Source organism: Euprymna scolopes, chromosome 25, assembly GCF_053919585.1.
Source record: "Euprymna scolopes isolate OS-2025 chromosome 25, ASM5391958v1, whole genome shotgun sequence".
NCBI lineage: Eukaryota > Metazoa > Mollusca > Cephalopoda > Sepiida > Sepiolidae > Euprymna > Euprymna scolopes.
In genome coordinates, this window is record NC_136506.1 from 96,166,046 (window position 1) to 96,192,612 (window position 26,567).

The 26,567-nt window shown below is 34.7% G+C and overlaps 1 protein-coding gene across 1 annotated transcript; it reads right to left on the reverse strand.

The window, feature by feature from the left end:
• Positions 1–5,721: 5,721 nt before the first annotated feature.
• On the reverse strand, positions 5,722–26,363 carry LOC145247536 (frataxin, mitochondrial-like). The gene is made up of 5 exons (XM_080109366.1): positions 26,164–26,363; positions 13,506–13,600; positions 9,124–9,244; positions 7,350–7,444; positions 5,722–5,927 (listed from the first exon to the last, which is right to left on the reverse strand). The coding sequence occupies exons 1-5, from the start codon at positions 26,260–26,262 to the stop codon at positions 5,789–5,791; spliced, it is 549 nt and encodes a 182-aa protein (XP_079965492.1). The 5' UTR covers positions 26,263–26,363; the 3' UTR covers positions 5,722–5,788.
• Between the last annotated feature and the right edge of the window lie 204 nt (positions 26,364–26,567).

The window sequence follows — 26,567 nt, forward strand, 5'->3', positions numbered from 1 at the left end:
TTTTTCTTCTTCTTCTTCTTCTTATTATTATTATTCTCCTCTTCTTCTTCTTCTTCTTATTATTATTATTATTCTCCTCTTCTTCTTCTTCTTCTTCTTATTATTATTATTATTATATGAAATATAGTTCTGTGTTGTGTCATCTTTCGAAGAAACAATTATGTGAATTTATTTGTTATTGTCATATTAAATGTTTATCGAACTCTTAAATTTTTACAAGCTAGACCCTTCTTCTTCTTATTATTATTATTATTATTATTATTACTATTATTCTCCTCTTCCTCCTCCTCTTCTTCTTATTATTATTATCTTCTTCTTCTTCTTATTATTATTATTATTCTCCTCCTCTTCTTCTTCTTATTATTATTATCCTCCTTCTCCTCTTCTTCTTCTTCTTATTATTATTATTATTCTCCTCCTCCTCCGCTTCTTCTTCTTATTATTATTATTATTATTCTCCTTCTTCTTAATCGACGCATGTTTCTGTTCGACTCTCCTAGTCTCAAACTAACTCTATCTCCGATCAAATCGGAGCTTGACTAACAAATCTGACTGTCCAAAATTATCCCATGTGCATTTCTATTTATATCAGGAGGTATGTATGGGGGTGGTAACCTCTGTTAAGTGACCTGTGCTCAAAACACACAGACCCACTTTCTAACAACACAGGTGCACATTTTGTCAATGGGAGTCAATGTTTGATATATGTCACTGGCAGCTCTTTGACCTCTCTGCACTTACTCGACACAAGGAAGTTGGGTTCAGATCAGTACTGCATTAACTGCATTACTGATACAGTACACCAAACCTAACCTTCCCCGACTTTGTATGCAACCACTGGGCTTTGCTGCTCTGAGTGACCAAAGTGAACATACTATCTTGCAGATAGAAAGGAAAATGAATTGTCAGTTTAAACATTTGTCCTTGTATTGAGCGTCATCCACTCTTTTTATATTCCAACAGTAATCTGCCAAAATGACAGAGTTCCATTTTTTTTTAAAACGTTTCTTCATCACCGAAATATCCTGATGGAATCTCTTGCCATGTTCATCACTCACATCACTGAGATTCTCCACAAATTTCTGGAAAGTGACAATTTAAAAAAAAAAAAAAGGAGGCAATAAATAGATTTTCCATGCCATTGTACATTTTTTGAGTGCTTCACAGTGTAATTAATAAAACCTGTGCAAAGCTGTTCGGTTTGTGGGATTAATTTTACTCGTCCTGGGACGGATATACTTTTAGTCGAGAATAAATGTGACATACTCAGGTTTCTCCATCACTGAAATATGCTGATGAAATCTCTCAATATGTTCACCACTTACATAAGATTCTTCACAAAATTCTCAAAAGTAACAATTTTACAAAAAAATAATAATAAATAAATAAATAAAAAATAATAAATAGAAAATAAGATAAATAAATGAAAAAATAATAATAAATAAATAACAAACAAATAATAAATAAATAAATAAATAAATAATAAATAACAAAAAAATAAATAAAAGATAAATAAATTTTAAAAAATAATAAATAAAAAATAAATGAATAAAAAAAATAATAAACAAAAATAAAAAATAATAAATAAACAAAATTAAATAAATAAAAAAATAATAAATAAAAATAAAAAATAACAAATAACTAAATAAAAATAAATAAATGAAAAAAACAATTATAAATAAAAAATAAATAAATAATAAATAAAAATAAATTAAAAAAATAAATAAACAATAAATAAATAATAAATAAATAAAAATAATAATAAATAAATGAAAAGAAAATAACAAATAAATAATCATAAATAAATAAAAAATAATAATAAATAATAAATAAATAATAAATAAATATAATAAATAAATAATAATAAATAACATAAATAAATAAAAAATAATAAGTAAATAAATAAAATAATAATAAAAGTAAATAAATAAATAATAATAAATAAAAATACAAAATTAATTTAAAAAATAATAAATAAATAATAAATAAATAAAAAATAAATAAACAATAAGATAATGATAAACATTACTAAATAAATACATAAAAATAATAATAAATAAAAAATAATTAAAATAAATAAAAGAATAATAATAATTACAATAAATAAATAAAAAATAAATAAATAAAAAATAAATAAATAATAATAAATAAATAAATAATAATAATAAATAAATAAATAAAAATAATAAATAAATAATAAATAAATAAAAAATAGATAAACAATAAGATAATGATAAACATTACTAAATAAATAAATAAAAATAATAATAAATAAAAAATAATTAAAATAAATAAATAAAAGAATAATAATAAATACAATAAATAAATAAAAAATAAATAAATAAAAAATATTACATAAATAATAATAAATAAATAAATGAATAAAAATAATAAATAAATTCGACAAAAGAAATACATTCCACATAAGATCTGTTTCAGTGTAAAAAAAAAATATCCTGAGACTAAATATGACCTTTATTTCATCAGATTTCATGTTTTATTACTATTGGTTATGAATGAAAACCACAGAACATGTCATGATACCATTTGTTTTTAAAACGTTTCTCCATCGCTGAAATGTCATAATGGAACCTCTCGCCATATTCATTACTCACAATAAGATTATTCAAAAAATTCTGAAAAATAACAATTTTGAAAAAAAAAAAAAAAAAAAAAAAAAAAAAAAAGGAAAGTAGCTACTTTGACAAAAAAGGTCAGAAATAAATGTTCCATACCACTGTGCATATAAAAAAAATGGCCACATATATTCTGTACTTTTTTTGAGCATTGCACAATGTAATTTTTTTTTTTTTTTACATAGGCATCACCACATTATCAAGGCCAAGAGGCCACTCAAGGATAAGGGTTAAAGAGTGTACAGTACAAATTGGACAATATAGTAATCATTAGTAATGAAAATTTGGTAAATTTGATAACTTATATGGAACGGCTCATCAAGAACTTATTTACTTTAGACTTGAACACAACCATATTGTAGTCAGCCGGAAAGCAGGAAAACGGAAGACAATTCCACAGGCGTGCAGTTCTAAGAAAGAAGCTTTGTTCATGGAATCTACGTTTAGGTTTAGGCACAGATAAAGAGTGGGGGGAATTATTGATAGTGTTTTCAGCTAAACGAGTGTTTCTTGTGAAAGTTTGGTGAGGGGGGACCATAGATTGAAGCTCAGTCGAACACTTTCCATGAAAATAACGATACATCAGAGACAAACTCGCAACATCTCTTCTGTGAGATAGAGGTTGCAGCGAAGAGAAAAGGGCATCTCCTACGAGGCTACGAAGTCTATTTTGAACTCTATCAAGGCAGGCCAAGTCCTTTCTAGCAGCTCCTGCCCAGATGTGGCAACAGTATTCCATCCTTGGACGTACCTGGCTCTTTTATAGATAGAGAATAGCATCAGCAGTGAGATATCTACCGGATCGATAGAAAGATCTCACCATTTTTCCAGCGGCCTTGGCAACAGATTTGATGTACGTATACCATTTAAGATCAGGAGTAATGGTCAAGCCCAGAAGCTTGTCAAAACTTGAGGCCTCCTGAAGACGAGAGCCATTCATTTCAATTGATGCCAGATGTGGATCAGAATGTTGATGATGTAAAGAGAGAAGCTTGGTTTTAGATGCATTAAAAGTAACCAGCCACTCCTTACCCCATTGTACTACGTGCTCAAGATCAGAGGAGAGAGAATTGGAGAGAACTTGGTCATTTACTGTCTTAGATGTGCTACCATAAATGGTAGTGTCGTCAGCATAAATGGTAGTGTCGTCAGCATAAATGTCTACAAATGATGTAAGGATGTGATTTGGAAGATCAGGAAAAGAGTTGGGCCCAGGATGGACCCCTGAGGGACACCGGCATTAATACTGTGAGCTTCTGATTTTTGCCCCTCAACTACTACTCTTATGAACCTATCAGAAAGAAATGATTTAATAATTGAGAAGACATTTCCAGCAATACCATAGCTAGAGATCTTATGAAGTAAACCTTTATGCCATACCCTATCAAAGGCCTTAGATATGTCAAGAGCAATTGCCCTAGAAATGTTGCCTCCGTCGAGAGATTTGGTAATCCTATGAGATATAACTGTAAGCTCATCTGCTGTAGATCTAGCAGAATGGAAACCATATTGAGTGTCACTAAGAAGGTTATTTTTGTTGAGATGGTTGATTACTTCTGTATTTAACACAGATTCCAGCAACTTACTCATGACACACAGGAGACTTATTGGCCTGTACTGAGAGGGGGATGAGCGATCACCTGAATTCTTAAATACAGGGCATACTGATGAAATTTTCCAGGGAGATGGGAAACTATTCTCCTTAAGACAACGTTTAAACAGTTTTGTAAGTATAGGCGCTAGTTCAAGTTGAAGTTGGTTAAGCAAGAATAATTTCGACTACTGTTCTCATATTGATCAATATTTTCAGAACAATTCAAACGATGAAACCTCCGATCTTCTTCGGGTGTATCGTGTTGAACTTGGAAAAGTTTGACCAGAACTCTTTATTTAATTTTCAGAGGTAGAATATTCATGTTCTGTAAATGGCCACAGATGTCCTGCACTTTTTCCGACGTTGCACTGTGTAGCCAATGAGAATTATTACGCTTCCTGAATGCCTATCCGTCGCAATCCTGATGATAAATCCTGCAAATCTTCTTTGACTTTAGTGAGTGAGGATGCTGGATCATCTTTACTTGATGTTTAATTCATAGTGATGCCATTAGCAACAAGCTTGCTAACGAACAAACCAAAAACAATGTTGAGTGCCATTATGACTCAGTCAAGGCGGCAATCAAACAATCGGATTGCTAGATTTTGGAATTCCTTCTGCTTTCTCGACTGTTCTAACCTGCAGAAGTTTAAATGTAATATAAACAAATACCTTGCTGCTTAACTCCCCACAGGTACAATCCCAAATTGTGGCCTTTTACATTTCAAGTAGCAATATACCTTGTTGGTGCTGCAAAAGGGTAATAAAAAATATCTCTTCTCTTATATAAAAAGAACTTTGTGTGTGTGTATTTGTGTGAGAGAGAGAGAATGAGAGGGAGAGAGAGAGAGAGTTCCCTATGGACTCAAAAACGGCTGAGCTGATTTTTATGAAATTTCACAATACTTTATGTGCCTGGCAGTGTTCTTAGATAGACTTTGTATCAGAATATCTTCGATAATCGATAATCAAGAATCGAAAGTATATACCTTACACAGCCTAACATCACAAGTACATCTGAGAAATTTTATTACCACACAAGCCGAAAGGCCCGACATAAAATCAACAGTAGATTCTTTGATATGACAGGAACATGTTCAAAATGAATGTTTCTACTTAGAGTACAATTGAACCATGATACTTGACTTTTGCATTTTAAACTTTAATTCAATCCATTATATTTAAAAAAATAATTTTATAAAATCAACAGCAGGTTCTCTACAGTGCAATGTATACTACAATGTATTGTGGACTAAGTCACAGTGGGGAGGCATGTGAAGCTTTCTCCTGGTGCACCATGATGGGTCCCCAACTAGAGCAGGCAATCAATTAATTTGAAAAAAAAATAAGCAATGTCACCAATTTCAATGACAATAAAAATATGCAAGTTTAAAACATCTGTTGATTATCATTTAATCCTGGGCAACATCGGGTTTCTCTGTTAGTATAAAAAAAATAAAAACCAGGAAAGAAAAACCAAAAAAAGCAAAAAATAATTTACATTTTATTTATCTTGTTTCATTAAAAAATAAAATTCCATTTTAGGGGCGTGCAACTCTTAACAATAAGCGCATTCCTGTAGGGAGATTTCTTCACCGAAAATCTTGGAAAATTCTTTCGTCAGAAGAAGATGTAAACTGATGCCATCGTGTTTGTAGATCCATTTCCCATTTTCAAAGTCGTAACGTTTCGGACCACTGTGAGTAAGAGAGTGAGAGAAATAAATTACATTTCTTTAGAAATATGGGTTAGGGTTAGGGTTGGGTGGTTAATTGCAAGAAAACCTGAAACCAACAAAAATTTCACAACCCCCTTTTTTCTTTTTTTTTTTTTTTTTTTTTTTTTTTTTTTTTTTACATGGAGGTCACCACTTATCAAGGCACAAGAGCCACTCAGGTCAAGCTATCCTTATTAAATTTCCAACCACCATCAACACTTCTAATTTCCTAAAATGTCCCCCCCCCTTCACCACCCGATATGAAATTAAACATAAAATAATACTCCATTTTGTGCAAATTCTAACTTGTTAACTAATCCAAAATATATTTTGCCATGAAAGATAAATTCTATGCATTTGGTAGTGGTGGTGGGGGGGATTTTATGCTGAAAAGTTAATTAAAAAATTTAAAAAAAAACAAAAAACTTTTCCTTAACCTTGCCACTAACACTCAACTCACTCCCAAATTTCCCTATGTGGATGGCAGCCACAATAGATGATGTGAAAATCACACCTTCTCATGTTTGCGATAGCATAAAAAACTTAGACACCTCTAAGGCATGTGAGCCTGATCTCTTCCCTGCTATACTAATTAAGAAATGCTCAGCTGAGCTAGCCCCTGTACTTTCCAAGCTCTACAATAGATGCCTTGCTGAATCTTGCTTCCCTAATAGCTGGAAGATGGCCTCTGTGGTACCAGTGTACAAGAATTCTGGTGAAAAGACTGACCCTCCTAATTATTGCCCTATCAGTCTCCTTTCCCTCTTTGCTAAAATCTTTGAGACCTTAATTAATAAAGCACTAGTTCACTACCTCACAAAAGCAAATCTCTCTGATAAACAGTATAGATTTAGGCAATGTCGTTCTACTGCAGATATTTTAACATTCATCGCTAAATGCATATAACATACACTGGATAAGGTGGGCGAAGCCAGGGCTGTAGCCCTTGATATATCCAAGGCCTTTGATAAGGTCTGGTATGAAGGTCTCCTAATGAAAATTAAATTGCACGGTATAACTGGACGTATACTAACCCTATTCCTAGCCCTAAATCTGTTGAGTAAGCTCCCCCACCAAAAAAAAAAAAAAAAACTTGTAAAACCACACATTATCGCCTAAAACTACTAAAAATTCACAGGATTTATCTCCCATAGCAAAAAAAAAAATAGTAAAAAGGCTAGAATGACTTGGAAATAGGGTATCATTTTACATTAAATTCATATACGACTATCAACAGTATTTAATTTTACCATGAACAGGTTGACGTCACATTGAATTCAATGATTTAAGTTTTATAAGTGTATCTTGAGTAGTTTCTGACTTTTTGCTTAAGAAACACACAAAAAATATTAATTTAGTGATTCATAAGGAGAGAAAATGAGTAAATATTAAAATACTCAACCTGAAGGGTGATGAGAGCCAGATTTGTCGGTTTGGGGACTGTTTGTTGATTACATAAGTACCATGATCTCCGAAAGATAAAGTTAATACACCATTCTAAAAAAAAAAAAAAAAATACACCATTCTAAAAAAAAAAAAAAATACACCATTCTAAAAAAAAAAAAAAAAAAATTCACAAAAGTGATTGTCGATACATAGAAAAAATAAAGGGAATGCTGTACGAAAAAAGAATACATGTAAAAAGTAAAAGTGTTGGATATTTAGGTTGTGTGTACCAAGAAATCATTTTGACAAAAAGCATGCATCTGAAAGAATAATAAAATAATTATCAAATGTACCAATTTTTTTGTGGAGAATTTAAGACAAAAACATTCTTGCACATGGAAATGTATATAAGTCATCATGGTACTAAAAAGAAGAAAAAAAAAATATTCTAAGTAAGACTATCACGCTGAAATACTGATGAAAAGGTTCTAGTATGCGGAAATATATATACATATATATATTTATATATATATATGTGTCAAGGGTATGAATTCCATATAGAAACGTTTATTGAAATTTAATATATATATATATATATATATGTGTGTGTGTCAAGGGTATGAATTCAATATAGAAACGTTTATTGAAATTTAGTCAAAAAATGAATGAGCAGTTAAACTTTAAAGCAGTTCTAAATGACTAAAACTGCCACTTAACCATATATTCAAACACATTAGTGTTTGAATGATATATATATATATATATATATATATATGTGTCAAGGGGGTTAATTCCATATGAAAACGTTGATTTAATTTTATTAAAATAAAATATGCATCAAGTGCGCTTGAAAGCCAAATCACAACGTAATATTAGGAAAAGAAACAAATGCTTTACTTGTTTGAAATTTATAACATAAATATATTTTGGAGCTAAACTCCATCCTCAGTATGTTGTTTTCTTTCTTTTTTTCTTTTCTTCTTTCTCTCCATGTTGTAAAGTTGGAGAAAGAAAACTATTTTATTCAAATTGAATCAACGTTTCTATATGGAACTCACACCCTGGATGTTATTGTCGCATTGCTTACGCACTGTTCTAACATTTCAAAATACAACTGCTGAGATGCAATGCACGGCTCTTTACTTTTCTTTCTTACCATACCTTGAACCATATCCTGCCTGCCAGATTATTATGCAGGAGCCGACCGACACCAACCAATTTTTTTGCGCGTGGGAATTATCAAAGTTACATTTTGGGGAAATTTTTGACAACCATACTCCTGCTCACAAAATGGGGTGCTATTCCGAAAGCCGTTATTAACATAAAGAGGTTGGGGGTGTCCATTCCGAATTAACATGAGGAGGTTGGTGGTTGGGCTACAACAACAGCCGTACTTTAATTTTTTACACCGGGCAACGCCAGTTAATGGGTCCTATTAGTTTTTTATATCAATTTAGTCAGAGAAAGCTAGATAGAAACCAACACTTTAACGTGATGAGCTGCTCGCATGCATGTCCGAGTGAGAGAGAGATATAGACGTTACCCTCTAGATAGATTATGTACACCCACCCATTGAGAATGGTGCATTTTAAGTGTCTGTTTTGCTTGAAGTCTTGCCAGGAAGAGATAGAATTATCTCTCCCCTGGTGTTACGTGATTTTGCTGACTTCCGTTTTATTGAGGTGTCACCTCTGATCCCTAGGTGTCACTCAAACCTTTCCAATCAAATAATGACTTTCATTATGTAACACTCTGCAACAAACTATCACAAAACTAAAACATTTACTTACTGCGTAGGTAGCATCAAATTCTTTTGGACAATTCTGCAGATCTTCAAAACTTTCACAACATTCAAGCAACGATTCTAATGTTTCGTTCGATATTGTTTCATACAGATTTTGAGAAAGAGGACTGCAAAACAGAATAAGAACTCATATTACCAAAAAAAATATCCTTGATGTTGGCTGGCAAAAATTAATTTCAAATATGACAATATAGTTTTAGAAATTCTTAATTGGACAAAAGCTCAAAATATCAGATGGAGTTACAATTTATGAAGGCCCAGAGGTCACTTAAAGATAAGGGTTAATGAGTTTCAGATGAGACAACATCATGATGATCAGTGATGGTGGAAATTGGATAGGAATTCACGGCAAACACTCGACTAGCTACAACCAACAATTTCCCTTCCTGTCTATCTCGCATGGTTCTCTAGTTTCTTTTAACCAATCAAAGCGCAAATGATAGTCATTGGCAAAACCTTTTGTGTAGTATAAAAACTCAGACACAGCATTTTCCTGTTCTTCTTGCAAAGACAACACACATGCATAGAGCAGAGTAACTTGGCGTATCTGCTATGTCCTGAGATGACAACCAGTCGTCCCCCCCCAGTCAGGATGTTAGACGCAATAAAATGATAAGCATATCCACTTTAAATCATGACGTCTGCTGCATCTGATTTTAATATCATTAATTCTCAGGAGAGAATTAATGACATTAATGACATGATGTTGTCTGCATCTGATCTTGTAATGGGTTCTCGGTGTTATTAGGTGTCATTAATTCTCTCCTGAGAATTAATTATCTGGGAAGGGATCTTCAGCTGAAATTGAACGCTGTATGAAATAAGGGAACAATGAATCATCTTTATAAAAATAGAATTATTTTATTTTAACATTTTAAGAAAGAGATAAAGAACTCGAGAGTTGAGCTGGCATGCGACTGTTCCCATCAAGTCGCATTTCCCAACTTTTTGCAACAGACTTGAATAAAGTCAAGGCGTTAATAGTTTACAAATCTTCATTCATGGCAACAAAATGAGAAAGATAGAGAGAGAGAAAGGAGAAGAGAGAAAAGGAGAGAGAAAGAAAGAGGCACATACATATATGAATGAGAAACAAATATACATTTATTACATTTGTCAACTAACTTGACTTAACCTTTCAACAACACCTGTCAACCTCGATTGCTTTGACACAGCCAACTATTCCTCTGGCCTTCGTCAGGTGATAAACCGCAATGGATAGGAACTCTGAATCTCCTAACTGCATTCACAGCAATCACTGCCATCCGTAGTTGTTGTCGTCTCACATCGTTTTTGGCCAAGTAAACCTCTGGCCGGCTTTGGGTAGGATTAAAACCGCTATCTTCAGACAATTATCATCTGGAACCGTAGAGATTCAATTTTGAGGCTTGTGTCGCAATTGATACAGACATTGAATCTCTACGGTTCCAGATGAGAATTGTCTGAAAATAGTGGTTTCACACCTACCCAAAGCCAGAACCAGGCTTACTTGGCCAAAAACGTGATGAGACGACAACTACGGATGGCAGCGATTGCTGAGAATGCAGTTAGAAGATTCAAAGTTCCTATCCATCGTGGTTACCACCTGACGAAGGCCAGAGGAATATTTGGCCGAAACGTTGTGATACAACTAATAAAGATGAGAATAATAGTCCACAATAACTAAATTAATACTTTCCTAATCTTGAGTGTTATTTTCCCAATGTTTCAGCCGATGTAACCTCTGACCTTCTTCAGGTGTATTTGGAAATCTTTCAAGGACCCATGGGGGTAACAGACAGTGTATTAGGTCAAATTCAGTTGTAAGTGACACTCTTCTGGAGGTTGATGGTTCAATTCTCAGTGCGGGTCGATACTAAGAACACAACCCCAAACTACTTGAGACTGCTGCCCATTCATGGCTGATGGAATGAGAGCATGCTACCCTTGTGGATTCAAGAAAAGGTTTCATTCGAAATTCTGTGCCTATTCGCGAGTTTGACAGAAAGATTCCTGAGTTCGACAAGAACAAAGTCAGAGGTAACATCAGCTGAAACGTTGTGCAAATAACACTCAAGATGAGAATGGTAGTTCAAATGATTCAAATAATATTATCAATCCTCATCTCAAAATTTTAAGAACATTTACTGATTAAGTTTTTTTTTTTTTTACAGTGTGATGCATTTATAAAAATGTATAATAAATTATTTTATTGATTTTTAAACCGAGAGGAGATATATTTTCCCTATATTTATTTTATTATTTTGCGCCCAAAAGGCTGATTATCATCTGCTTGTTCCCATTTTGTAAACAAAGCAGAGAGGAAAGAGAAAAGAAAACTGATCGAAAAGAGAGAGAGGGGAGGGAAAAGATAGAGACAGATAGATTGTATATAGAGAGAAATACACAATATAGACCGAGGGGGAACTGAAAAAAGTCAACGACAGTCAGTAAGGCTTTGTGCTTCAAAGCGACAGGTCATAAGACTGCGAAGGTACAGGCAATGAAGGAGAAAGATGACGATGGCGGCACGGTACCGCGCTAAGCAAATACAGCGATGATGGCGGAGGTAGATATCAATGAGACATACAAATAAGGCGATGTTGCCGACGATGGTGAAAGTGAGTTTTGACTAGTGAGCAAAGCGAAAATGCCAACTGAACAAAGAACAAAAAAAAAAAAAAAAAATCCAGTGACGATATAGCTGAGCAAAGGATCAAAGGAGCAGTGAAATATTAACTGTAGACCAAGAACTTCAATGAGCTTCAGAAACAAAGACTTGGAGCAATTAACATGCATATGTAATGAAATGTAAGCAATCCAAAGGACACAACTATAAAAGCTAGCACGTGTATGCATGCGTAATGAAATGTAAACAATCCAAAGGAAAGGAATATACAAAAAACAAAAGAAAGGACAAATTCAGTGAGTTCTCCAACCAAAACTTTTCATCTCTCTAACATCTCTCTTATCCTATAACCCATCTTAAATTGAGCAGACGACTTTTGTCTTTGATGCGAACATTGACTGTGTTACGTGTGGATTGATAGAATTTGAATAACATAAAACCATTTCATTTAGTTATATATATTTCTTTTTCTTTCTTGAATTAAATTTTGTATATCTATATATATAAAAGCGAAAATGTATGTATCTATGTATGTGTGTTCGCTTTTTCTGTATGTCAACAAAAGGCTTTTTTCAGAGAAGCGGTCGCTCGCTTCACAACTTTTTAAAACTTTTATATCGCATATAAATCGTAATATCTCACAGTTAACAACGAAGCTCGCTTGTCTATTTAATTTGCTCAATTTCGGGAAGATAAATATTCAATATTTGTCGCTCGCCGCATGTGGGTTAGTCTTTTTCCTATAACATCTTGGGGGGGAAAAAAAAGCGTTCAGCAGTAAATGAATACTATCCCGCAGTCAAACTTGACCTCATTAACTCATTAAAACGGGCACCTGCTAAATCCAAGTAATTAAATAAATTCAAACGTGTTTCCGTTAGCATCTCGCGGTGGGGCAATGGTTAACGTCGCACGTTTTTTTTTTCACACTTTAATTTACAACTTTGCCTCAACGGTTCGGGTTCAATCCTCATACTTACTTTTTTTTTTTTACCCCCCCCCCCCACACCTCCAAACACCCAGGCAACGCCGGGTACCCCTCGCTAGTTTCTATATAAAAAAAGTTTGTTAATTTTTCAACGATATTTGTCCTCGTTATTTCTTATATGACTTTGTTGTCCAGTACATTTCATTTTATTGTTGTCTTCGAGATGGTTAATCCCTTCCCCATAACACATTATCAAGGAACCTGGGAAATTTTATATCTCGTTATGTTACCCATCTCTACTGTCCCCAGTAGGTCTGGGATACGGCGTAACAACTGATAAAGTTTTTTTGGGTTTTTTTTTTTACTGATAAAGTTTTACAGGATGATTGGAAAATAACTTTTACTTTATTATTTAAAGATATATCCTATGAGCTTCATGGCCTTCGAACCAAGATAACAGTGTAGTATCTGTTCTGATACTACACTTCACCTTTTCTGTCCTCGGTTAGTGTAGGAGAAATCCTTCATGACTGAGATAATTTTTATTTTAGTTCCTATCCAGAGTGCCCCTTTTTGGGAAATTGGATTTTCTTCACATTAAAAACCGACTGTGTCTAACTCTGCCCTCGTGGGGAGGCAAGTAAATAGGAATTAATGATAGGAAAGTGCATAAAATTTTATTCAAAAATACAATTTGGGTGCTAGCATTCACAACCAGCTTCTCATTTTCACCTGAAAACTACTTCAACTGATTTCACAAGGAAACAAGGAGTAAAGAACAAAATAAGGGGAGGGGGGAGGTAATTCTAAAGATGTATGCGTTCATATTCACCCTTGTATATTGCTTGAATCCACACTGAAACACTGTTTCTGGGTTGTTATCGCATTTTTGTTCGGCTCGTTTACAAGAACATCTGATCCTGCTATCTGAGAAAAGAAAACAAAAAAATTTTTTAATTCAACTTTTTTTGCATTTTTTGTATTCTTTTATATTTGTTCACTTTTTTTTTTTTTTCCTATTTTTTCCATTTTTTCCATTTTTTGGATTTTTCCTATTTTTTCCATTTTTTCCATTTTTTGGACTACTGTTTTCATCTGTGATGTTATTCTCACAATCTTTCAACCGATGTAATCACCAACCTTTTTCAGACATGTCATACTCTGGAGATTGCAGGTTCAATCTTCAGTGCGCACGATACTAAGAATACAATTGTGAATTTCTTAACATTTATATCCGGTCATGGATGACAGAATGAGAGCATGCTACCCTCATAGATTAAAGAAAAAACTCCATTCGAAATTCCATGCAAATTACCAAGTTTGACAAAAAGACTCCCGAGTTCGACAAGGTACACCTGAAGAAAGTTGGAGGCTACATCGGTCGAAACGTTATGCAAATAGCACTCAAAATGAGAACAGTAGTCCGAATAATACAAATAGTATAAATAATCAATCCTTATCTCAAAAATTCAGAAACATAAGAAGCTTTTTTTCAATAATATTTTGACATTTTTTTCATGTAAATAGCTCCAGAAAAGGCATGAAGCCACTTGATGTAAAGAGCTGAAAAAGCTTTTAAAAATATTACTTGAAGATCAAAACCTTGCAAGTGTTAGATGGAGTAGATTCTGGCTCAAAAATCAGCAATTCTTTCTTCTTGAGACAACTAGCTGAACTAGACAAAGTGAAAAGATTCAGTTAAATAGAAGCATTGTAAATGATATGGAAGCTTCCATCAGAATGGAAAATGTCTAGCATGGGGTACCAAATGTTCAGCTTATTAAAGAAAAAAATCATTGGACCAAAGTTTGCACCAACAAATATGAAAAAGAAGCAAAACAACATGGAAACCAAAAATAAATCAGGATGCCGACTGTAAATGCCTGTCAGAGGAACAATGAAAGAATGTTTGAAAAATTCAAACAAAAATGTCTTTCAATTCTATTCAGAAACGAAATGACCATCAGATAGATCTTCACAAACCTTCTAATCAAATTTCCCATTTTTCCAAATTGAATACTGGTCCATCAAACTCAATGCAGACTCACAACTGTTAACTATGTTTAACTCTCCTTTTGGAACATTTTGCTTCCAGCAGACGCTTTTGGATCTGATGATGCCTCAGGATATGTTTATCCAGAAAATGGACATGATCCGGGAGATGTCATCAAGAAGAACAAGCACCTGCACAATTTAATGAAGATTGCACAGAAAGAAAGACTTTGATTCAATCATGAAAAATATGCAGTCAATGAAAAGCAGATTTAGTTTTTGTGGTGCAATCTACGATCAAAATGGTATGTACCTGGATCCCAGCAGGCTGAAAGAAATAAAAACGTTACTTCATCCATTGAACATGACCGACCTGCAAAGGATACTGGGAATCATCACCTATATGGCACCCTTCATCCCACACCTTTCAGATCTCACACCAAAAAAAAAAAAAAGATGTAGTAGACAGAAAATCAGCAGAGATCTCCAGCAAATCCATAGCATAAATGGAAGCTGTAAAATGGCGGAAAATAGTCCCTGGGTTCAGGGGTTAATACCATGCAAACGGTAAATTTGCGACGGGTATTGTAAGGTTTTGAAGGGTTTAGTATAAGAACAGAACAAAAAGAGAAATATGAAATACGACAGGATTTATTGACTCACTCTTACAGCCCGCGCGGGCTCGATTACATTACAATAAGATTTTACTTGGCCTTCGGGACAAGATCAAAGTGTAGTATCTGTTCTCCAGATGCTGCACTTCTATTTCTTGTTCTCTTTCGGTGGAGGAGAAATCCTTCACGACTGAGACAATTGTTTTATTTTTGTACCTTTTCTCCACGTTAAAAAACGACCCTGGTGTCTAACTCTGTCCCGTGGGGAGGCATAGTAAATAGGTACATTACAATAAGAGGAAAGAAGGTTAACAGTCCAAGGGAGGTAATTCCGATTATTCCACAGGTTTGATTATCAGATTCGCTGTCAGTGACCTCGATTACCTCTAAAAAAAACAAATTAGAGTGGTCGGTGTTCTGTTGTAGCGTATTGCTATATTTACAACAACAAAAAAAAAAAAAAAAAAAAAAAAAAGAAACTTGAAGCTTGTGAAGCTTGAATTTAACCTGAAAAAAAATTATTTAAAAATAGCACGGTGGCAAAAGCACACCAGCACCATTATTTTAACTGTGGGAATTTATCACATTCTTAGACGAATTATAATTATTGACTCGCTTGCAGTTTATATGAAGTAAAATATGAGGAAAATACTGGGACATATTTGGGGATACACCGTCTGTAAGAATGTAATTTGATTGCTTAATGAAATTGGCGAAATTATTCTAACAGAATTTTTAAAACAAATTATTTTATTGTTAAAAAATGTAATTATTGTTTAATTATTACTTAATTATTATTATCACCATAATTTAATTATTAATTATTATTATCATCATAATTTAATTATTAATTATTATTATCATCATAATTTAATTATTAATTACTTAATTATTATCATCATAAAGATCAATCTACATTTGTTGTAATTTATGTGGCGGAGAAGGAAATCTTGTCAGGTATTTTCGTGTGTATTATTATGTAGGTACCTCCAACGCGTGCCACAGTTTTAACCCCCACCCTTGTATGTAACACGATGTAACTAATTTAATTCAATATTATCATCCTAACTTTTTTTACCATTCAAAAGAAGCTTCAAATAAATTGCTGATGTTTTTTTTTAAAAATGACAGAGAGTGATAATCAAATTTTACGCTTTTTTTCCAAAAAACTATGGACGCCTGTAAGCAGCAGAATCTTTAGATACATGTATCAACAGAATAAGTTAAAATTAATTTTATCGTCTGTGTAGTTCGTTATTAAAAATCTATTTGTTTTACAAAAGGTAAGTCTTATATAGTTTTTTTATCCATTTTTTTTTATTGTACATTTTATTTAATCATAAATGTCTGCATAAATGATCTTCCATAGAAATTGACCCAGGCTATGGTAAACACAAGAAATGATGACGTCACCAATTAATGCGTACAATGCTGACGTTCTACACAACAGTTTGGAGATGTCTATATTATTCTATCCAAGAACAATATCATTTTTAATTATGTTTATTTCTTTCTGTATTTAATAAAAAATTAATTAATTGAAAATATTGTTTTCTAATATTGTTTCCCCTTAATTTTATTACGTTAATTTCAATATTGTTCCACTTTAATTTTTAAATTCTGTTACAATAATTAAGTCATTTTCAGTAGCCAATCAAATTACATTCTTACAAGCGGTGTATCCCAAATATGTCCCGGTCATATTTTGGTTTATCTAAACTGCTAGAGGGCCTTATTATTATTACTAGTATTATTTGTATTATAAGTTGTTCGGCGTAAGAATGAATTTAAGTAGCAATTTTTTACGCAAGTATGATACGGTTTTTTATTAAAAAATAATTACTTTTAAGAATGTGTCACATAGGTACCTCCAAACCATTGTGTAGAACGTCATCATTATAGTTGTAATGCTATGACCCTTTAGGCTGTGATCATAGCGTAGTATTTGTTAACTGTGGTAAGCGGGAGCAATGGTCAAAACATTATTATTATTGTTATTGTATTCTTATTAATTGATTTGAACGACGGATGATCGCTGGATCAGTTATTATGATTAGAAGAATAAACAATTAAATTGCGAAAGAAATGATTGACGTGTGAATCGCAAAAAGAATGTGAAAATAGAAAATATATGTAAACATTATTTTGGGGTTTTGAATAAACAAATAACTAGTTGTGGATTAGATTGGTATGAGGCACGTAATTAGGTGACGTAAGAGAACACATGATGTAGTTAGTTTTGGAGAGATTCAGAGAGTTGAGGATTGACCACCAGAGCAGACAGACGTCTGGACAAGGGTGGACAGACAGCTAGGAGCGGGCTGTATGAACAGAAAATGTAGAAACTGCAGATCCTGTGAAAACCATTTGAGACAACTGTAATAAATTTATATTACAAAAATATAAAGAGTTGTTTTAATGGTTTCACAAATAAAAACAGTTGTCTCAATTATATGGTGTTGATCGCTTCATGGTTGTCACGGAGCAGCGTGAAGATACAGAAGAAATCTTCAAGAAAAAAAGGTATGAAGCATATATTATTCTTCTTACATATGAACTGTAAAAATATCCCGTGTGATAAGTCTGATACAACATGACTCAGTTTACACATCAATATCATGTCCTCATACAACATACAAACGATTTATACGTTTATTATCTGTCTGTTAAAAGAAAAATATCTTACATCCACTAGATAACACATGACATGTTTAATATATTATCTCCTACAATATAAACCAATATACAACATAGTGACGTCATCATTTTGTGTGTTCACTATAGTTTGGGTCAATTTCTATGGAAAATCATTTATGCAGAAATTTATGAATAAATAAAAAAAAAATGGATAAAAAAATAATATAAGACTTACCTTTTATAAAACAAATTGATTTTTAATAACGAACTACACAGACGATAAAATTAATTTTAACCTGTTCTGTTGATACATGTATCTAAAGATGCTGTGCTTACAGGCGTCCATATTTTTTTATTATTATGATGATGATGTTTTAAAAACATCATCATCATAATAATAGGTATGTGAAAAGTTCCGGTGCTTATGCACATATATTATCGTGCTATTTTTTAAAAATAATATTTTCAAATTAAATTCAAGTTTCACAATATCTTTGTTTTTATTGAATTGTTAGATGGAAGTAGAAAATAGTTACAAAATACCCTCCCTTCCACATGTTAAGAATGGCTTTCAAATAACGTTATTATTTCAGCACGATAATATAAATGCATAAGTACCTAAATTCCTTCAGTTATTATAAAATATCTGTTGGAAGATGTTTTGTCAGGGGCATCAAATCAGCTATCACCGTCTAGAAAACAAGGGAAGTAATGCAAGACTTGTCTTATGCCGAAATGCCACAAACATATATGGCGATTCGGAAGCACAGGCGACCCTACGTGCAACGGTGGGGAAAATGGCTTACCGTACAAACATCCTCGTGTCTGTCTGTCCTGTCAGTCTCGCACGCATTGAGAAAGAAAGAAAGAGTCCATCATGGCGGCCATGACGTTTTGTAGTGAACAAAGTCTCACGAGATCACATGCATGTGTCTTATAAAAACAGGTCACTTGTCGGTGGGAGGGATCGAGAAATCATTTGACGTTTGAGAAGCGGGAAAATCAGTTGGAAGAATTTGTATGAGCAGTGATTTTTGCCTGTTGATCGACTTCAAGCTATTTCGGACCATTTTTTGGCAATGGACAAGTTTGATCTGAGATTGATACCAGAGTTCGACGGCTCCTCCACCGGACCCCACAGTAGTTGAGTGGTGGGAAAAAGCTGAGCTTGTCTGCCGGCTTTGCAAAATAAAGGATCCCACGCCTGTTATCCCATTGAAGCTGAACAAGGGGGCATACTACGTTTATCAACAGCTCGGTGATGAACCAACTTTGGAGGAGGTTAAGGAGGCACTAAACGTGGGCTTTGCTACGGACCTTCTTATTGCCTGGAGGCAGTTCACCGAACGGCGGCTTGGGTTGGATGAGACAGTGGACGTCTACCTGGCGGATTTAAAGAGATTAGCTGCACCGTTTGGTGGAGTAACTGAACGCATATTAAGTTGTGCTTTTCTCACAGAACTCCAGGACGACACCAGCCGACTGCTACGAGCATCGTCAAGGCTCAGCGAGATTGGGCTTCAGGAATTGTTGGCTAGAGCCCGCAATATTTTAAAAGAAAAAGATACGAAGCCAGTGGTAGCAGCTGCAGAAGCATCTACTCTATTCGAAGATGGCGTAAAATGTTATAAATGTGGCGGGCCAAACCACTTTTCTAGGGACTGCCGAAGTCGAAGCAGTGTAAAGGACATGTCTGCTCAGAAAACGCCAAGACGCATGCGTTGCTACCAGTGCAGCAAGCTAGGTCACGTAGCAAGGAGTTGTCATAGCGCCAGTATTTTCCCCAGATCATTGACAAATAGGGCGCGACCCACAGTGAGAGTGCACATGAACGGGTGTGAACGCTTTGCGCTCGTAGACACAGGGTGCGCACAGACTCTCGTGCACAAGGCATGCTGTGACGCATGGGACAAGAAGAGGATTCTTGTGAAGTTAGTGTCATTCGTACATGTGTCGGTATTGGGTCTACAATAACCGTACGAGCCCTGGTTGTGAGCGGGGACCTTCTTGGTTATGACTTGCTGTTAGGAATAGACGCTATCAAAGAATTGGGTAGTGTCTGTATTGATAGTGAGGGTAGGGCACATTTCTCTAACACCTGCCTTGCTCTGGGTGCATCCATGAAACTGGAACAGCCTGACTTTCATGCGGAATTCGACCATTACACGAGGTCCTGGACAGTTTCCTGGAAATGATTGGATGAGCAGCCACCCGGGAAGTAGTAGAATAGGGTTCCGGAATAGAAAATTCCCTCTGGAGCTGGTGGAGAATACGATAAGGAACTACAGACTTGGATAAAAAATGGAGAAGGAATTGGGCCCCCCAAAGTGTCTGATTCCGTTAATGGCGGTTATCCAGCATAATAAACAGAAGGTGAGGCCGTACTCGACTATCGGGAACTAAACGAGCACGTAACTCCTTTTACAGCCCGCACAGATGTATGTACCAAGAAGTTGAGGGAATGATGGCAAGCAGGATCTAATGTATCTGTGCTGGATCTTCGTAAAGCATACCTTCAAGTGCATGTACATCAGTCACTATGGCCCTATCAAATGGTGCTCATCAAGGGAGAAAGGGATTGCTTTACCCGCATGGGATTTGGACTGAATGTGGCACCATCAATTATGCAAAGGATTGTTGACGCTATATTGACTAAGGATGAGCGCATTCAGCGGGCAACATCTGCATATATTGACGATGTGCATGTGGATGAAGAAATTGTGCCTGCAACACGCGTAAAAGAACATCTTCACAACTTTGGCCTTCTCAGCAAAGAACCAGAAAGGCTACAGGACGGTGCAAGAGTGCTCGGTTTGCAGGTCTGCGAAGAAGATAATGTCCTGTGTTGGAAACAAGGCAATGAAATCCCAGGTATGCCGTGTTTTCACGTGACAGAACGTATTTTCATTGTGCGGAAAGTTGGTTGGACACCTTCCTGTGGGTGGTTGGCTTCGTATTGCATGGCATTCATCAAACGGAGAGCCTCTAACGTCACCACCGGATGGGATGACAAAATTTATGACGCTCCTCTCAATACAATGGTCAGAGAGGTCCTCAACAGAGTGCACAAAGAAGATCCAGCACGGAGCAGATACTGTGTTGACAGCCAGGACCATAGTGTGTTGGTTGATGCAAGCTCTCTTGCGATTGGCGTGTTGTTAGTCCATGATGGAGCCGTAGTGGAAGACGCTTGCTGGTTACGCCCAGAAAAGGACTCCCAACACATAAATCTGGCAGAACTCGATGCAGTGATCAAGGGAATGAACTTGGCAATCCTTTCCTGTGACTATTCACATTTTCTGCTTACATCCATAAGTGAATTTCAGACACTCTTACCGGACGGGCTAGAGTACGAACCAAAGCAACGAGCAAGATGCTCATCCATCGGTGGCTGAACACGATCATGAGCCTGGTGAATGAATATGCATTATCAATGGAGGTGTCTCTGATCAGATCCAGCATAAACAAGGCAGATTGTTTAACAAGGGTACCCCAAAGATGGCTTGATGCCATAAAAAGAACTGTTGAACCTACGCAACCTCTCTATGCCTATGTGCATCTATGATCCCTGGTCAATCTAATTGGATTAAGGAAATCCACCAACAAAGCGTGGGATCCTGGAGTCAAGCGGACCCTATATTTTGCTAAGTTGATTGAAGGGTAGACGTCATGAAAGTGGTCAAAAACTGCATGGAATGCCAGTCAATTGACCCGGCACCCGTTTGCTGGGAAAAGGGGAAGTTGGAAGTAAGGAGCCACTGGAGCCGGCTAGCGATAGACATTACTCACCACAATGGTGAGGATTTCCTGACTCTCATTGATTGAGGTCCATCAAGGTTTGCCATATGGCATATGCTGCGTTGATAAGATACAGTCACTATTGTTCATCAACTAAACAATATTTTCCTTGAACGTGGACCTCCAACAAAGATATTGCTTGACAATGGTGCTGCATTTACCAGTGAGCAGTTTAGAAAGTTTACTGAAAGCTGGAGCGTACATCTGAGGTTTCGATGCGCCCATGTACCTAGTGGAAATGGGATCATTGAATGGAATCATCGAACCGTCAAAACAATCGTGGCTAGATCAGGCTGCACAGTGTTTGAGGCAGTTTATTTGTACAATGTAACCCCAAAGGATGATGTTTCGCCCTCTACGGCGCCGGCTGATACATTGCATAGGTATCACGTCAGGGCGAAGGGCATAGAGACAAACCCGCTGCCTGAACTGGAAGTAACCGCAGAGAGAGTGAGGAAAGGGGATGCCGTGTGGATCAAGAACCAGCGTGTCAGGTGCATGACAAGGTATGGAGTCGGGCGAGTCATTGAAATAATCAGCCCACAAGTGGTGCGGGTCGACGGCATGCCCCATAATGTTAAAGACATACGCTTAGTAACGCAACCATCACTAGACGACACAAACGAATCAGAGTCAGAATCTAGCAAGGCATCGCTCTGGATTGCAGCACCACCATCAGACAGTGACTCGGAGATTAGTAGCCTCCCAGAAGACACAGAGATGCTCGACCTTCAGACGAAAGTACAAGTGAAGATGAGGCGTGTGTCGTCCCCCCCTTGAAGAAGCACCCGGCGAAGACGATCACCACCTCCTTGTCATCTCTGTGATCATGAGATCAGAAGGGAGTGTGGGGAAAATGGCTTACAATAAAAACGTCCTCGTGTTTGTCTGTCCTGTGAGTCTCGCGCGCGTCAAGAAAGAAAGAATCCATCATGGCGGCCGTGACGTTTTGTAGTGAACGATGTCTCGCGAGATCACGTGCGCGTGCCTTTTAAAAACAGGTCACTTGTCAGTGGGAGGGATTGAGAAATCATTTGACGTTTGAGAAGCGGGAAAATCAGTTGGAAGAATTTTGTATGAACAGTGATTTTTGTCTGTTGACTGACTTCATCGTACCGGTGTCAGTTAAAAATCTTGTTTTGATGAGAAAATGTTTCGATTAACCAACCGAACTTCCTGTTTTAGTTTAATATAAATCTGTAAAATTAAAGATAACTTATCTTGCGTTTGACGACGTTTATTTATTTTTTATTGGCATTTTTTTTTCGTTTCTAGTACAAACTGCCTAATTTTTTACTAAACAATTTTGCCAAACATACGCATTCGTTTGAGTATTTGATAATAAAAAAAATGGGTTTGTTTTTCTACATTTTCAGTTATTTTTAGAATTCGAAATAATTAAAAAAAAAAAAAATTTTTTTTTTAAAGAGAGAGAATACGGAAAAATCTTTATGACGCACGTACTCGTCACGGAACAATGATGTCATACTCCAACAATCACGTAAATTACCAAGTAGTTTTTTTATATAGAAAATCATTCGCGATGAAATTGCCTCGAAAAAAGTTCCTTCTGATTAATGTTTAGTAAACAATTATTGTTTATCAGTTAAAAATATTCTGTTAAAACAGCCAAGTTCGTTTGCATATTTTTAAACTGGTAAGCAAAAATATTAATCAGACGGGACTTTTTTCAGAGCATTCATCCTGAAGCAGAACGGTTAGCAGAAAACGGAAGTAAACAAAGCCGATACAAAGGGTACTACTTAGGCACTTATTGAACCGTGCTGAAATAATAACATTATTTCGAAAGTCGTTCTGGTTCTTAACATGGGAAGAGGATGGGGTTATTTAACTATTCTGTACTTTCATCTGACAATTTAATTTTAAAAAAAATGATATCGTAAAACTTTAATGGGTTTGTATTACTGTTGACATAGATTCGAAACAGTTGTCAAAAACAAATATATAACAAATAAATGTTATCAAAGGCAAGATAAGTTACTTTTCTACCTAAACTGGATATGTTTTTAGTATTTTTATTGATTGTAACATGTTTATTCAGCTCGAAAAACAGTGTTTACCACCGATGTATTGGAAAATTTAAAGTGGCGCCCGACTCTCTCTTTGATACGGTAAGTTTGGGAAAAGGAGTTAAAAATTTTAAAAATATGCAAAATACCACCGAATATATGTCAGCCTCAGCCTTTGTCACGGTAACATATATTGAGCGAGTTTTAAACCGTATTTGTCTAGTTTTTTATTTATAACTCCATTTCCCAAACTTACTGTGTCAAAGAGAGAGTCGGCCGCCATTTTAAATTTTCCAATACATCGGTAAACACTGTATGTTTTTCGAGCTGAATAAACATGTTACATTAAATAAAAACACTAAAAACATATCCAGTTAGGTAGAAAAGTAACTTATCTTGCCTTTGATAACATTTATTTGTTATATATTTGTTTTTTGACAACTTTTTCGAATCTATGTGTACAGTAAAACAAACCAACTTTAATTTAACTTCAAATACTATTTTAAAGATAGCGCAGTCGTAGCAGTATCAGAAATTTTGTGAAAATAGCGAATAATTCCACCCCATCTTTCCAAGCTTATAACTCCTCGAAAAATGCAATTCAAGCCCTAATTTTTTTTTTTTTTCAATTAAAGGAGCAAGGACCAAGATTTCATTAAAAAAAAAAAAAAAAAAAAAAACATGTTTTTTTTTTTAAAAAGGTTTTAAACTTCGGACTTTACAGGTAAAATTCTACGAGAACACGATGTCCGTTTTTTTTTAAATTTGAATATATTATGTATTGACCTTTTCTCTTCAATTTGTGAGTAAATAATTATGTACTTATCCGGGTCTAAATTAATTATTATTAGACATTTACAAAATTGGAGGCGTGAATTATTCGACCCCCTGTCTTTCCAAGCTTATAACTCCTCGAAAAATGTAATTCAAGCCCTAATTTTTTTTTTTTCAATTAAAGGAGCAAGGACCAAGGTTCCATTAAAAAAGAAAAAAGAAAAAACAAATAACGTGGTTTAAAAAAAAGGTTTTAAACTTCAAACTTTACAGGTAAAATTCTACGAGAACACGATGTCCGTTTTTTTTTTAATTTGAATATATTATGTATTGACCTTTTCTCTTCAATTTGTGAGTAAATAATTATGTACTTATCCGGGTCTAAATTAAGTATTTACTTTGTAATAGACACTTAAAAATTGGGATGGGGGGGGGGGGAACCGTGAATAAAAAAAAAAAAAAACGTTTGTCTAAAATATTATATTCGATTTATTGGAAAGAACATAAAATTTCACACTGACCCTGAAAATATCGTAAAAATAGAATCAATAGAAAAATTTTGATAGATTTTTAAAGTTTAAAGATTGAAAAATATTGAGTTCGGAAAATTCATTACTGTTTAAAAAAAAAAAAAAAAAAAAATATTTCTATTACTTTTAAAACAACTGTAATAGTTTATTTTGGAAGTATAATCCTTAAAAAAAATACATAACCCACTTTTAACAGAGAAATTCCGAGATTTTTATATTGTATTCGCAGTTTCGTGTTAGGGGTGTCAAAAATTCCTACAAAAATTCTGATACTTCAGTCGCAGTTCAATAAGTGCATAAGCACTAAGTAAAGATTTTGTACTATTCATCAGAAGGGAACATATGTGGGTTAACACCGGCGTCCTGTCTGCTCGTAGAAACCAAAATCCAAAAAGAGAAGACAATCTTGACTTTATTTTACCAAAATATTAAAAATAAAAAAAAAAAATAAAAAATGGGGTTGTTTGAATTGAATGCCAATGTAAAAATTCGTTTCACGTTATATAATTTACGTGACTGAAATGGGAATTACTTTCTTATGTAATTTCAACTTACTTGATTACTCTATAATTAAAAAATGGATGCTTGTAAAGATATAGTCGGCAGATCAATTTAAAATATCTCGTTTTAAGCAAAAACAATATTACGTACTTAATTGCGATGTCGAAATAATAATATATCCAAAAATTACGCAAAATCGAGTGCTATTGTGGTTTTAGTAAAAAAAAAGAAAAGTTTTTCGCTATAGATGACAAAAAATATTGCACACTGAACAAGTAATCTAAAATATTCGTTCCGAGTTATGTCCCGTGTGTGAACTCTCTTCACAGTCTACTTTATAACGTCTAAGAAAAATGCAATTTTACCCAATTTTCTGTAAAAATTACTTTTTAACTATAAATAACTTTCTACTCGACGAATTTTCGTAATTTTGGGATATATTACCATTTTCGATATGAAAATTAAGTATGTAAAACTTTTTTTGCTTAAAACGACATATTAAAAGAATTGATTTGGATTTGTCGACTGTATAAGCACTATTTTTTTTTTAACGGAATAACTAAGCTGATTGTGTTGCAAATATTTTCATATCTCCCCGACAGCAGCATACATACCTGCATTCTTGTCTTTCTTAAAACTGTAGTGCCATTGCGACAAGTTAAACTTTTGGTTAAAAAAGGAATGGCTAACGAAAGCGTGGACCTCCGCAACATGTTTACAACAAGAAGGAATTCGGCAGGTTTTGACTTTCTCGTTTCGCTAACATTTCACGTTGAGTTACCTCCCTTGCTTCACGCACTATTAACCGTGCAACAAAATATGATTTAGCTATCTATAGATACCCTGAGTACACTGTGACTGTATACGCAACGATAACAATGCAATATACAGCAGCTTCTATTTCGGAATTTTTTTTTTTTTTTACATAGGCATCACCACTTATCAAGGCCCAAAGACCACTCGAGGACAAGGGTCAAGAGTAATTGTTAGTAATGGAAATTCGGTAAATTTGTTAACT